The sequence below is a fragment of the Augochlora pura genome, chromosome 3 (genome assembly GCF_028453695.1).
Source record: "Augochlora pura isolate Apur16 chromosome 3, APUR_v2.2.1, whole genome shotgun sequence".
In the NCBI taxonomy this organism is placed as follows: Eukaryota; Metazoa; Arthropoda; class Insecta; order Hymenoptera; family Halictidae; genus Augochlora; species Augochlora pura.
Window position 1 is genome coordinate 13,023,893 of NC_135774.1, and position 15,228 is coordinate 13,039,120.

At 42.6% G+C, this 15,228-nt stretch overlaps 1 protein-coding gene across 2 annotated transcripts in view; it reads left to right on the forward strand.

Annotated features, from left to right (window-relative positions):
* The window catches only part of Piezo (piezo type mechanosensitive ion channel component), a 40,781-nt gene that overhangs the window by 19,640 nt on the left and 5,913 nt on the right, over positions 1-15,228 (forward strand). The window contains exons 8-28 of one of the 2 annotated variants that reach the window (XM_078177443.1): positions 293-402; positions 472-738; positions 1,201-1,527; positions 1,652-1,944; positions 2,026-2,159; positions 2,316-2,458; positions 2,545-2,721; positions 2,991-3,507; positions 3,579-3,674; positions 4,005-4,447; positions 4,543-4,948; positions 7,290-7,352; positions 7,979-8,124; positions 9,180-9,356; positions 11,532-11,831; positions 11,921-11,997; positions 12,558-12,635; positions 13,447-13,527; positions 14,329-14,605; positions 14,680-14,843; positions 15,068-15,208. In XM_078177443.1, the coding sequence (XP_078033569.1) occupies positions 293-402; positions 472-738; positions 1,201-1,527; positions 1,652-1,944; positions 2,026-2,159; positions 2,316-2,458; positions 2,545-2,721; positions 2,991-3,507; positions 3,579-3,674; positions 4,005-4,447; positions 4,543-4,948; positions 7,290-7,352; positions 7,979-8,124; positions 9,180-9,356; positions 11,532-11,831; positions 11,921-11,997; positions 12,558-12,635; positions 13,447-13,527; positions 14,329-14,605; positions 14,680-14,843; positions 15,068-15,208 (4,417 nt within the window). The remainder of the gene's footprint in view (positions 1-292; positions 403-471; positions 739-1,200; positions 1,528-1,651; positions 1,945-2,025; positions 2,160-2,315; positions 2,459-2,544; positions 2,722-2,990; positions 3,508-3,578; positions 3,675-4,004; positions 4,448-4,542; positions 4,949-7,289; positions 7,353-7,978; positions 8,125-9,179; positions 9,357-11,531; positions 11,832-11,920; positions 11,998-12,557; positions 12,636-13,446; positions 13,528-14,328; positions 14,606-14,679; positions 14,844-15,067; positions 15,209-15,228) is intronic. The other variant, XM_078177444.1, reaches the window with a different exon arrangement.

The window sequence follows — 15,228 nt, forward strand, 5'->3', positions numbered from 1 at the left end:
AGAGTAATTTTGCCGGGTAACCACTCGATTGCAAAGGATTAACCCTTTGCGGTCGTATGTCTACTCTTCACTACCACAGTTATTTATTTATTTTTATAAACAATTAAATCATATTCTTGTGTCACATATATCTATACTTTAAAAAACAATTGATCGATTTTATTTTCCCTTTTTAATATTGTATATTATGTATTATTGTAATTCCAGCCAGCATGATAGATATTTATAGACTTAATACGAATATAAAAGGTTAACTCCAATGTTCCAACTTAGAGATGATGAATTTATTTAGGAGGTGCAGATGAGCAGTCCGGAATCATCGAAGGCATCATAATGGCCGTCTACTCCATCTTCCAACTGATAATCAACTCGTCCTACCTTGCTACGAACATCATAATGATGGTACGAAGACACACCTGAAAAACCTCTTCACTTATTTAACTAATTTTGATTAACTTTTTAACTCGTCAGACTTGGAGCATAATGTACCACAGCTGGACGACCTTCGCCCTTCTGCTATGGGCCCTGATCCTCTGGATGGTGCCCAACAAACGCGCATCGATGATGAAATGCTCGCCCTTCATAGTGTTCTATGCCACCCTTCTGCTACTCGGTCAATACATTTACAGCATGGATCTGACCGAAGAGGAACTACCAACGCATATAAACGGAATGAAGATGTCGGAGATCGGTTTCAGCAAGCCCCAAGAGCTCAGTCGCTGGCACCTAGTAGTCAAAGTAAGGATCCTAATATTTAGACCGCTTAACCCTTTCGGTACGAGTGCCGGATATATCCGGCGTCCATGTGATGACCGGTATAAATAACAGAATTTTATATCAATTTTTTTATCCCTTATAAGGGTTAGTATCAAAGCTACGAGCAACACGTTTTGTTAAAAAAAATATTGTCTTGTCAAACACAGTTTTATTTAACGCTTAGAAAATCTTAAGGAGGACGATTGACCATGTCCGAATTTTCGAAGTGGCGCCTTGTATAGCAAAAATATCACAGCGGATATAGCGTTCGTACCGAAAAGGTTAAGGCTACTTTCCCCACTTCTTACAGCGTTGGTAACGCCCACCAGCGCGTAGTGGGGGTAATTTCTCAGCAACCTTGAAAGATCTACCAATTCTGAACTGACAGTTGTCATCTCGTATTTTTTTATATTCAGTATTTAACTCTTATATTCAACATTTCAGTGTCTCTTTATAACAATGTTCTGGATAACAATGAGACAATATACCGCGGAGAGAACTCTCCAGAGACGATCCTCTGCGCTTAGAGACATGGTGGCGCCGTTACACGTGTCTGTGTCGACTGCCACAACAGCCATGAACCACGAAGTGCCAGAGATCAAAAGCAAGTTCATGAAAGACGTTGGCATACTCCTGAAGAAGCTGCTGACCAAGTTCTGGATCGCAGTGGTGGCGATCATGCTCTTCATTTGCGGGATCACTGGCGAACGGATGACCGTCTTCAGAATCGTCTACATGTCCCTGTTCCTCGTGCTCGTCATCACCTTCCAGGTATGTCAAACAAAAATTTGTGCCTGTCTCCCAATAAATAGTCTTCTAAAGATGACGCAAAGAATCTTTATTGGATTAATATAAAAATAAAATTATTATTAATACAAATAACATTGTTCCGAAGATGTCCTGGTCCTTGTGGAGGAAGATGATGTACACGTTCTGGCTGACGGTGATCGGCTACTCGGTGATCATGCTGATCCTGGTGTACACGTACCAGTTCGACAACTTCCCGGAATATTGGAACTATTTACACATCGACGAAGATCTGCAGATGGACATCGGGCTCGAGAAATACGCGACGAAAGACCTGTTCGTCAGGCTGCTGACGCCGACCTTCTTCGTTATTATCACTGTTCTCCAGATTCATTACTTCCACAAGGATTTCTTGGAGGTGACGAACATCGAGAGAGTCGGGTAAGTGAACCGCGAGAAGATAGCGCGATTATTAACGTGATTATTGTTGCGATAATCAATTGCTGTTGGAAACTTGGAAAGCACGAACAGTCCTCTCAAACAAGAGACCACGAATCATTCTACCACCTTGGACATGCCACGGACATCGGCTGGAGACATTTTCCTGACTACGGACGATGACCAGGACAATCAGTACAGTCTCCAGCAATTGAAACGTAAGCCTACATCGATCCTTAACCCTTTGCACTACGATTTCTTGTGAATTTTTGAAATTAGATTTATTTATAGTTAAAATGATTTCGAGTGCAAGGGGTTAAATTAATTCCACTACGAATCGACTTAATTCGTTAACGCGAGAATTTGGCATTCAGGGATGTCGAAGCTAGAGAGAATCGCGCTGTTCCGCAAGATAATCACGCATCTAGTGAATTTCTACAACTACGTCTGGCTGTTCTTCGAGCTCCACATGCAGAAGATCATCTTCACCTCTGTCATGCTCCTCTGCGTCAACGACGTAAGTTTTGTTTAAACGAATTATTAATTTATATTGATTCGTATTGTTGCGAACTACGTTCGAACTACTTCGTTTCGACTGTTCAGGTATGCGCCATCAATCTCGTGTTCGTCGTGATAATAGCCATAATGCTAAACACCAAGAGGAACGTTCAAATAATGACAGCGAACATAATCGCAGCGATCATCGCCTTCCTGATGGTGCTGAAAATGCTCTACCAGATCCAGTACATCGATCCCAACAATTGGAACGTGAACTGCACCGTGAGTACTCTCTAGTCAGAGAGTTAACAGAGAGTTAAAAGAATTTTTTAATATTATTATTAATAATAATTTTTGAAATCTAACTTTTCATAATATAAAAATTATTTTGAAACGTACTTTTAATAATTTTTGAAATCTAATTTTTTGTAATATAAAAGTTATTTTGATACGTGCTGTAACAGTTTTAGTGGTGCCTCAGAGTCACCACTCGAGTGAAAAGTGTTAACCCTTTGCACTGTACTACGAAGTAACTGATTTATCATTGACAGAGACCCACAGACGATAGACAGCTCCACCTGGCCAGCAACAACACTGTCTACAACATAGCAGAATGGTTCGGGTTGAGGAAAGCGGAGCCGGGTCACCTGGCGGAGCTGTTGAAAGGGTACATAGGTATCATGGTGGTGACCACCCTGCGAAAGGTGATCAGAATTCGACAGTGTTTCCACCGGAAGGAGGTCGGACAGCCCCTGGAGACACCTCAAGTGATGTTCCCGTCGATCACCAGAGCGGACGCTGACAAAGGGTTGCCGGAGTGCATTAAATTCCTCTTCAACTACGGATTTTATAAATTCGGCCTAGAGCTGAGCCTAATCGGGATAGTGGCACTTATTGGCACGAGGCTGGACTTTTATTCGGTCCTCTACAGCATCTGGCTTTTATTGTTGTTCTCGTTGAAGAGGAGGACTATATCGAAGATATGGCCGTTCTTCAAGACCTTCGCCGTCATCCTGCTGCCGGTGCAGTATTCTCTGGTCGTTGCTCTGCCTTCTTGGCTTTGTATAGGTTGTTGAAACGTTCATATTATTCGCGATAATTTAAAAAGGATTGTGAGTACTGCAACTGCGAATTTTCAGACTATCCTTGGAGCAGTTCGGAGATACTCAGGAGGCTGCAGGAGTGGATGTACTTCCCGGACCCCGACTTCCCTCCCAACCCCAGGAAATTAATATGTGAGTCCTCTTCTTGACCAGAATAATCTGTTGAATAGATTAGAATACCCTGTTCCATGTTGTTCGAATAATTGTTTTACAATATTGACGTATAATTTATTTATTCTCTATTTCTATTTACTTATTGTTATATTTTATTATATGATTTTACATATACTTATTTACTTATTGTTACTTTTTTAGCCAATGCTTAATTTTTAATTTTTTATACACTTTTATTTGATTATTATATTTAGCGTCCGCAAAAGTGGTGTATTTCTATTTAACCCCGGGCATTTTGTGGAATACGATTTGAAAATAAATCTAATTAATATAATCGCTTTCCTCCAGGCGACTTCATTCTGCTGATGATGCTGGTCAGACAGAGCCTCTATTTCCGCATCGAGCAACGATACGCCACGGAAGACAACAAGTTCCCCGGCGACCATAATTACTCTGTCCACCAGAACATGGAGAAGCCGAACTTCGTGAATCCAGTCAAGGATTACGTTTCTCACATACACTCCTGGCTGGACATTGTGAAGAGAGGCGCGCTGATGAGCCTGATGTGGGTCACTCTGTCGATCATGTTCCTTGCCGGAACGAAGAGAACGAATCTATTCTCGTTAGGCTACTTGATCGGTGCCTTCGTGTTCCTATGGCAGGGCAGTGATTTCTACTTGAGACCGATCAAGACGATCTTGAAATGGTGGAACATATTGATCGGCTACAACGTGCTCGTTATCTTCTTGAAGGCTGTGCTACAAGGAGTCGGCTGCGTGCTGATCAAACAGGTAGATTATTGATTACTCCTCGGTGGATTACTCCTGATCTTAATGGAAATTAAGCTTATTGTTAATCAATATCAATATTATCTGTCGTCTTTCAGATGGTAGTCTCAGCTTGCCCAGTGATCCAGCTGTTCGGCATCACCTGTCTGAGAAAGTTCGAAAGCTCCGCCAGCGACATAGTGGCTGGTAAAGTGGAGTGCGAAGTCCCTAGAGAGGACATCGGCATGGTCTGGGACGGTCTGTGCTTCTGCTTCCTGTTGCTGCAGAAACGACTCTTCAGGAGCTACTACTTCTTCCATATAGTGGACGAGACCAAAGCGATGAGCGTCTTGGCGTCCCGCGGTGCTGAACTCCTGGAAGAGCTGCACCATAAACGCATCGAGATCCAGGACGGGGTCGAGAAGAACGTGCTGCAAAAGTTGAAGTTCAAGATGGACAAGATCAAAGCCAGCCAGAGGAAGATACAGGGTCCTAGTTACAGGGAACCGCAGACTCATAAAGTCGGTAAGTGGCTAAAAGTCCGATGGACTTTGTTTCTGGTAGGGTAGGGACAGACGAGGACTCCGTCAAACCTCGACTGAAGTGTGACTCGTCAAATGTCTTCTGAGAAATTAATGCATTTAATGTGGTAATCACGATCCTGGATATTTTAGACGTTCTTCGACATGTCCTGGCTCCTGAGAGTTCGACATTAGTTTAGATTTTAGCTTCTCGAGGTCTTCAAACTCCAACTTCTGGGGTTGTTAGACTCCTATTTTTGGGATTACTTTGGATTTCAACTTATAGAGGTCATTTATATTCTAAGAACTTATATTCTTGGAATCTATATCCTTGGTGCCTATGTCCTTATAACCTATGTCCTAAGATTCTATATCCTTAGAACCTATGGCTTTAGAATCTATCTCCTAGAAATCTATATTCTTAGAATTTATGTCCTTAGAACCTACCTCCTAGGAATCTATATCCTTACAACCTATGTCCTGAGAACGTGCCTCCTAATAACCCAACTTCCAGGACATCTTCCGCAACACTCCTTCCACCATACCCCTCCTAATGCCAGCGAATCCTCCACCAGGAAAAGATTGTAGGGCACCCAGCCGACGTCTCGCGACCTAACGCCGACTCTCTATATTTAATGCTCCCGTAAAAGAAGGCGAGGCGCCTCTGGCGAGGTCTTCCAGCGAGAGCTCGTGCGTGTCCTCGAATCACACGCCCCCACAAGGTTACCAGACGCCGATCGACGAGGACGACGACGAGCCGCCGCCGCTGACGCCTCGCGCCGCATCCCTATTGCAGGCGCCGACCCCAAACTCCGCGGTCATGACGGTCAGCCTCGAGGGCTATCTCGAGCCGACTCGAATTTCTTTCGGTTCTCCACCAAGTAGCGAGCTGAACCCCCGTGGACCGTCGCCGGACGAAACGTTCCCGGTGTTCTCCCCGCCGCCGTACGGTCGGCAGCTGCCGGATCGTTCGCTGAACTCCTCGGTCAGGCATCGCCGACAGTCGAGCTACTTCGGTCCGCAATGGGTGAACGAGATCCAGACGCCCAGGCAGTCGATCGTCTCCACCACGTCCCGTTCCCCGCGGTCTCATCACACATGTAACGACACACAACCGGGATCGAGATCGTCGTCGTCGATCTGCTACGATGTCCTGTACATACGCTTCCGCCGACCGCACCTCTAGATCATCTACGATGCACCGTTATTCTGGTCTCTTTTAAGTTTTTATCGGAGATTGTGCCGGGCAGCGTGTTGACCGGTCAAACTGGATCGAATGTCTATTGTTTTTGGACAAACGCGTTTGAGAATACTCGAAAAGATTTAATATTTCGGTAATGGGAGGTTCCTGAGTTGATTTGAAGCAACTTTTTCCGTTACAGAAATGTTCTGCGAAGCGTCGTTAACGAGTTATTGACGAAAAATGAAGACCAATCAGAGGTGCGATCAGCTAGCGTGACGCGACTGAGTTGATCAGCTAAACTCTCATTGGTCACTGTTTTTCTTCAATAACTCGTGAACGATGCCTCGGAGAGAATTATTGTAAAGGAAAAAGTTGCTTTAAATGACCCCAGGGAATCTTTATTTCTCGACTGCGAACTCTATATCGTTTTTCAAAAATTTTCTGAAATGGCACATGTTGCCCTTCTCTTCTAATTTATTGTCCAGTGCCTATGTAAGAATTTTTAAGATATAACTGTTAAGACCTACATATCTTTAAATCAAAGTCAGACAATTATAGAAATTCCTTCTATAAAGATTTAACTACTATAAAAAGAATCTGCTATATTAAGTAAAGAAACGATCTTGGCCAGCCAACACTCGCAACGCCCACTACTTCATCAATTCCCAAAGAGTCTCTTGATATCTATACAGACAATCAAACCTTCAAGATTAACTTCCTCGGGACCTCTTTTCTGTTCGACTATGATTTTCATCGTCTGCTTCCGTCCAATCTCTATCAATCTCTGTTCGATGTCGTGTCTAGAAGATAGGTGTAAATACCGTTGTACAACTAGAGACATTCTCAGTTTCCGTTCTGTACATTCTTTGATTTCGCCTCCCGCATTGCATCCTTCCCACTGTCGTCACCGCCCAACCCGACCCCTTTAACAGCCTGTTTTACAGCGATCGAGCAACGTTTCTGTAATTCTCCTCCGACAGATCGTTTCCGTCTCACCTGGCGTGGACTCGAGGATTCAGCCGACTGATCTCGGCGTAACGCACATTGTATACTATTTGTAAGATAGAATGTACGCGCCGACGACACCCCCCTCGCCCCCCTTACCCCCCACTCTCTTCTTTCAGTTCTCTGTCTCTACTTTTCTGTTTTTCTTTTCTGTTAGATACTCTCTATCCAGGGGCACGGCCATTGTACAGAGTTCGCGCGCCAAAGACCAACAGAGAGGGTAAATGAAATATACTTTTCTTTCTCTCTCTCTCTCTATCTCTCTCTCTCTCTCCGCAGCTTTCTCGAACCAGGCTTTGTAATCCTTGAACGACGTCTACTTCCACATTCCCCCGACTAACCGTCCTTCTGCTTTTACAGAACTCCACACATGTAAATAATTTTTCTCTTGTATACACTTTTGTAATATTATTCGTTTAGCGAAACGGCGGACGCAGATTCGACCGGCGCGTTCAAGGCAGCTCTGACGCATCCCTCCGATCACCGTTCGTCGTCCTCCGTTGTTGCGGTTCACGCTGCGGGCGCGAGGACGCGGTCCCATTAGACCAGATCTTGAACCGCCCGATTCGATTTGCGTCTGCCCCCCACTCCCCCCTTTAACAGAACATTATAATTTGTCGTGTGTCTGTGGCGTGTGCCGACCGATCAACGTCTCTGCGAGTCTAACCGATGTATATTATTGACCAATCTAGCGCTAGAGATTATTGGGACCAACGTTTTATTTCCAAGCAGTGCTATTTACACGTGTATAACAAGCGGGTGCATGGCTTTGGCAGCTACGGCGAATCGCGCCTCTCGCTGTTCACGGCACCGAAACACGCTGACAGAGTTTTCTGTTTTGGCCAGCCATACGGTCCGGAGATTACTATATGTTCGACGATCTGGACGACGACGACGTCACCGACATGATACCGGACACCGAGTCCGAGAAGGAGGAGCGGGGACGTCGTCGCGAGCAGGAGCAACAAGGTCGCAGAATGACCATCTCCGAAGTACGTACCCAACCGATCCGAGAATCGTTGCGCGGTTCACGAGATGAACCGTGCGCTCTGTGATCTCACTATCACTTGGTTTGTCCGCTGCGAGTCTATCGATCAAGCAACGACTAATATACCAATCCGGATCGCTCGACGAGCAAAATTCTTAACGACACACTCGAGACGCTCGGTTTTACTCGAGCCGCTATCGGGACGACTCTGTCGAACAGAGCCTCGGCTAACCCTCTATAAAACCAAATTCTGTTCAAGCTCGAACAAGGTACAACTCTAGAAGGGGTTCGAAATTATCAGCTGGACAAGGGTACAGCTCCGCTTCTGTTGTAGATAGGAGAACATTATACATTGTTCATCGAGAGCTCAGTTTCATTTTTACTAAACTGCATCGGTATCATTGCGAACTGCTGTTACGCTGCTTTCTTTAAATGGAAAATTAAAATTTCTTCGCATCGTTTTATTCCTCGCGTGATTTCGACGCATCAATATCGCACACTGTTATGCCGAAAAATGACACAAAGAATGATGCGAGGAAATGATAATTTTCTGTTCAAGAGACAACTGCGCTGTGTAATTGTATCAGTGTAGTTTAGTATAAAATCGAACTGCCACGGCTTAATAAAGGAATTATTTGGTTAGGAGAGTGAAAAACTGCAGATCGCTAGGTTGCAGATCATTAGGATTGCTGATCATTATAGAGGGTTTGAGATGCCATCGACCGTACACTATATAACCGTCCACGCCCGGAATTTCGACCAAAAAAAACACACGACAGAGTTTTCGTAGCTACGTGTGCGCATAAATTCTGGCATTTCTTGCATCCACCCTCTCCCCCCCCCCCCCCCCCCCCCCCCCCCCCCCTACATTCTCTCGATTGCCCCCCTTCGCCCCGCATTCTCTGATCTGCCCACTTCGACAACGCAACACACCCACCCTCTCCCCCATGAACTTGGCCCAACGAGGAGTACCAGCACGCAAGGGCGGAACACGTGGCGGCAGAGCGTGGACGAAGAGACAGGATGAAAAGATGGCTTTAAAGAGTCTGCTCGTTCCAGTTGATGAGCACGCTGATTAAGACAGACATTGAGACCGCGACGCACGTAGCCATGTACGGAGGGACCGAAAAGGACGCGCTGAGACTGCGTCGCAGGAGCGTACCGTTGACTAGGAAGAAATCGTCAATGTCCTATCTAAGTGCACGCTCCGAGGTCGACACTGCGATGGCCACCGATGTGAGACCCCCTTCAAAAGGCTGCATGTCACTGCTACAGGCTCTCTTCTCTCTCTCTCTCTCTCTCTCTCTCTGTCTTTATCACCATTATTTCCACCATGTCTTCTCCTATTTCATTGTCGTTTTTAATCGATTGCGCTGTCCAACCGGCTTCGCCTTTCTGCGTTTCGATGAACGGTAGGCCATCTTTACGGATTCTGGGGTGCTAAGTAGGTTTCCATCTGCTGTTCTCAGATCTTCAACTTCGTAACACATTAAGTGACTAACCAGTTACATGTGCGATAACACTTATTAAATATTTAATATCGAATATCTCGTACGCTATTTTGTTTGCATTTTAAAAACATCACAATACTTGGCAAACCATGATTTAATAATGGCAAGAAATATTGAGTAATTTCAGCTCAGATTCTTGGACTTCGATAATAATTTACGGATTTAAGAATTTTTCTGCTGCTATCGTATAGATCCTACTAAATACAGTGGTGGTTTTTAATAATAATATAAATGTTTAAATATATATTTTGTTGTATCTGAACTATATTTAAAAGTAGAGAGAACGTCTGAAACAAGTTAAACTCCTTGGACATCGTTCGAAAATCTCTAAATATTTATTTATTTTAAATATATCTCGTCAGCAGAAAAGATCCGTAAAATTGAAATTTTGATTTGGAAAAGATTTTTATGTTCGGCACGCAAGAATCTATGAGAATAGTCTAGCAATTAACGAAACGTAGAATCGGCGCTGGACAGCGTCAATTTTCGCTATCCCACATGATCATTGGCCATCGTCTTAATTCCTCTCATCTTCTATTTATTCGCTCTCGTAGCCTCTGTAACGTTGTTTCTAATATTGTTTAATCATCGATGTATTAGCCCAGTAGTTCTTTATATTCTCACATCTAACCAACTTTAGTTTAGCTTACATTGTATCCTCTTATTTTTTTTTTTTGTTCAATTTTCTTTTTTTCGTTCGGTTCTTCATGCGTTGGGACGATGTTTCGTTTTTAGCCAATATTGTCTCTGTCTATTTTGTTTATATTTTGTTTATATCCTGTTGATTTTGTTTATCTTGTTTATTTCGATCATTTCGTTTATTTTGTATATTTTGTTTATTTCATTTATTTTGTATATTCTGTTCATTTCGTTTGTTGTGTTTATTTAGTTTATTTTATTTATTTTGTTTATTTCGTTTAGCTCGTGTATCTTGTACATTTCGTTTATTTTATTTTGTCCATTCCGAACACGCTCCCCCCTAAGCCGCCACAAACATACACAGACACAACACAGAGACTGGTGCGTTGAAAAGAAAAAAAAGAACTGTACAGTTAACGGCGAGATACCACAAGTACACTTAACACAATAATGATCACACGGCGCAGATGGTTACAGCCGCTAGTTATTACAGCGCTTCTAAATAGTGTAAGTCGAGATTATCTCTCCTATATTTACGCATCTTCCAGCTTTGTACAATACGGATGCGGATTGTCCACCCCGAGCCATTATTTTTTATTTTTTTTGTTTGTATCTTCCTTTTTTTTTTATACAATTGTTTATCTATCTTTGTTAATATTGTCGTCCCTCGTTCGTGACGTAGTCGCAGTTGACAGCGGGGCGCCTACGACGTTGGTGTACATAATCCGCTCGATTATCTTTACCGCTTAATTTGTTTATCATTACGTTTACAGCCAGTTTTAGCACCGTAATCACTCGCTTGTTTATAACAATAATCATCGACGCCGAGGAGCCGTCACAATGGCCGCGCGGGACTCGAAGCCAGAAACCAAATGAAAACTAATAAAAAATATTAAAAATGATTGAAAATTATAAAAATTATTAAAAATTACAAAAATTACAAAAATGATTAAAAATTACAAAAATTATTAAAAATTACAAAAATTATTAAAAATTACAAAAATTATTAAAAATTACAAAAATTACTGAAAATTACAAAAATTACTGAAAATTACAAAAATTACTGAAAATTACAAAAATTACTAAAAAAAGAAACTCTCAAAGAACTAGCAAAATTAGCAAAAATATCCATTTAAAAAATTCCAATTATTTGTTGTCCGATTATAAGATAATTGTAACAGCTTCGGTAGTTTCGAGTCCCGCGTGCCGGGAAAACAACGTCCATAGAACAACGTTATAAATCATGTGTCCGTGGAATTAGGGCGCCGACAAGACCAGCCCGACGTCGGCTGACGTCGAAACCGAGGCGAAAGAAGAAACAACGGCGGAACCAGCGAAAACCCCGGAATCGTCCGACTATGGCGAAGACAAGGTCGACGGACCGAAAAAAACCAAAGACGACGAGGAAGAAGAGAAGAAGGTGTCGTTCGTCACGTACATGAAATTCCTGATCGTGATAATCAATAGCGGCCTAACAACAATGACCAAGTACCTGAACAGATTTTCTAGAGATTATAGATACATACGGAAAGTGTTGGCGAAGGAGAAGAAAGTGTTAAAGGTACGAATAAATTCGTTGAAACAATTCAACGTGAATTGTGAAACAGGTTCCACCGCTTTAACAATATTAAGGCTCTGTTAAATCCTCAGGCGAAGCCAGACTTTCGAATGGGAATGCGGCTTGGCATCAGTCAGATGTGGCAGCCGATACCTCTGATGAAGACAAGGTGAGACGACGAGTAGTGAAACGAGAAAAATGAGAATCTTGTCTTTCTTAGCTTCCTCGGATATCTGTTCGTAGAACGCTTAGCTGTACAGAGTATCGGGATAGTACATATTTCTTTGAACGTAGATCGAGAGGAGACCCCAGATATCACGAAGAGAGGGTCAATACCCAGAACTTTTTAATTCAGCTGATCTCAGCAATGGCTATACAATTATTGCACAAATGATTGACAAATCGTGCAACCAATTTAATACAAAGGAAATTAAATAGAGAAGAATTTCACTGAAAAATGTTCCACGATTCCATGGAATTATTCACGGTTCCATGGAACCATCCGCGAGTAAAATGACACAATAGATCCCGTGTTGATCCTCTCGAGTAGTTCTAGATCGTCGACACTTAGCTGTAGTGATGGTGTGCTTGCCCCTAGTACTTTGTTCCTCGTAGAATCGTTCCGCGGAAAAGGCTCCGTTTGTAGAAGACGCGACATTGCCCCCCGCCATTTAGGCTAGAGACTATATACAGTAGAGGCTAGAGTAGTAAATGTGCTCGCCCCGACAGATCGGAAACAAATGGGAACGCCGAGGAGCAATACGATCCTGGCGAGGGTCCCAGTCGACCTCAATCTCAGGAGCCAAGGTACGATTTGATTAATCAGCTTCGTTTGTCCTAGTAGATGTCAGTGCTGTCCTCTATCGTTTCACTCCCTACTACATCCATGTACGTGTCCTGTAGTTTCATTGTTCTGTAATCAGTAGTACTAATCACTCAGGAGATACTAATTAAGATTACTGTCATAACAGTAAGGCTAAATAAATACATGTCGCATCAATTATAACAATAGATACATTTAATTTCTTGTTTAATAACTTCGACGAGTGCAGCTGAATTATTTTTATTTGTTCACTGTTTTTATTCGTCCATTATGTTGCTGCTTTTTCTTTTCATAAATGCGTGACATCCGCAGTTGCAATATACTGTTTGATAAAATTCGCTTACCCCCACTATGAAGTCGCTTCGCTCCGCCCATCGTAGGCGGAGCTGCGCGCGAGAGTGGGGGTAAAGTAGCTCCGAGAGAGTATAGCGTGATCAAAGTATTCATTGAAGCTAAAGTTCTAAGAATAAAGTTCAATGAACTCCGTCCTTTCACGTGAACCTGTCACATCGAAAACCCACGAATCCTGCGCTGTAGAGATCCATGATGATGATCCATGATGTCCCTTTTGAACAACAGGGATGCATCATCAACGACATGGATGGAACTGATCTCTCTCCCGTCTAAGGAAAAATCGTCGTAAGTCCCTAATCCTTTTCACTACCTCTACCTCTCTTCCCAATCATGTCATCGTAGTATGAAATCAGTGCGCACACGATCCTTTGGAAAACAAGCACTGACGCTCGACCGTGACCTGACACAAACGTAGAAAGAGAGTAGTATTATTTTTGCCAGGAAAGGAAGCTCGCTGACGGTCCCGCATATCCGAATTCTGGCGCCGAGTTTGGAGCGAGGATTGGACATGTCCTCCTCCAGGTATCGAGAATGCTCCCTAATAATTTCGTACTGTGCAATTTCGATTGCTCGACGCACAATCTGATCACCGTATGCGGCATGTGCCCTGTCAGTCATGTTCTCTTCGCAGTTGACTCCTCTTTTCTATCGTGCTGCACTGAACATTCCACGTACACATTGCATACGCCAAGCTATTCATTCGTTAGTGCATTGTTCACTGAATTGTTTTATATCATAATGCGCCTGGAATTGTAGAAAACATTCTCATCAGAAATTGTTTGGCAGCAATTGCTCGATCAAACTTTTCTTCAGCGACACGAAATTGTGCTTTTCTCCTGGAACTTGCTCTGAAGATTCATTTTTAATCAGCAGAAAAGAACAGCTATAGACGATGCTTAGATTTAATTCAATAAATTTTAATAGAATAAAAATTGAAATAAATTAGACCACGTGTTTAAAATAGTAGCCTTTAAACCCTTTGATTTTCTAGAATTTAGAATTCTGAGAAGATTGTTTCAAAGAGTAAAAGATAAAAATTATATTCTATTTATCATACGAAATTTTTTAAGTCACTGTATAAATAAAAATATACAAGATTCTTTCGTAGAGTTTTTTTAATGATTTTCATATACATTTACGCGACAATGTTTCCGTTCTTTCAGCATCACTTATGGTGGAGGATTCTCATGATCCCCAGCTTTCGATGTGCTTTTGATATTCGCACCGCAGAAGAAAGCAATCTATTTTCTTTCCTCTGCGAATTTTTTCTAAAATCATCTCCCCACAGTTTAAGACGATTAATATAAATAATTCCATGTATAGCACGCTGTTCTCGGAACTATCACCGGTGCAACACGAAGACGAGGGTGCAGAGCTGTCTGAAGTCGATCAGCCACCGATCATCCAATTAATGGCGTCCATTTGGTTCGGAATCCTGGCGCACTCGAGTCTCCTCTGTTACTTCATGGTGTTCCTCCATCAAATTAAAAACGCATCCGTCCTGTCCACCCCTCTGCCTCTCATGGTGTTCTGCTGGGGTTCCCTGACCATTCCCCGGCCGTCGAAAACGTTCTGGGTCACTCTGATCGCTTACACGGAGGTAAAAAAAACACCTGTTTAAACAATTTACTCGAAGCTTTGAAGAGCTCATTAATCAAATGTTTATGTCAACAGGTGATTGTTATAGTGAAATGCATTTTCCAATTGGAGCTACTGCCATGGAACAGGAACGCAGCGCCGAACAATCCTCTTTTCACACCTAGGATCATGGGCGTCGAAAGGAAGCCTAATTATGCACTGTGGGACCTTCTGCTTCTGCTCATGGTGTTCTTCCACAGGTGAATTCTTTTAAACATTTTTATATATTGTACAATACTGACAGTACACTATACTGTTACAATTGGTATCGACCAATGTTATTTAATACTATAAAAAAATAAAATCGATGCAATAAATTGTGATCGATCACTAGAATTGCAATGCAATAAAATGATAATTAAGAATCGAAAAAGTGGATATTTAAATTAATTGCAAAGAAATAAAAGCTGGCGAATGCTTCTAGGTTTATGCTGAAGTCATTAGGACAGTGGACATCGGCGTCAATCAAGCCAAGGAAAATCATCCCCTCTGCCTTAACCGTTGTTGCGTCCAAACCTGGAGACATGGGACAAGGGGAGCCTGTATCTCAACAGAATGAGCCGGAGTGCGTTAATTTATTATATT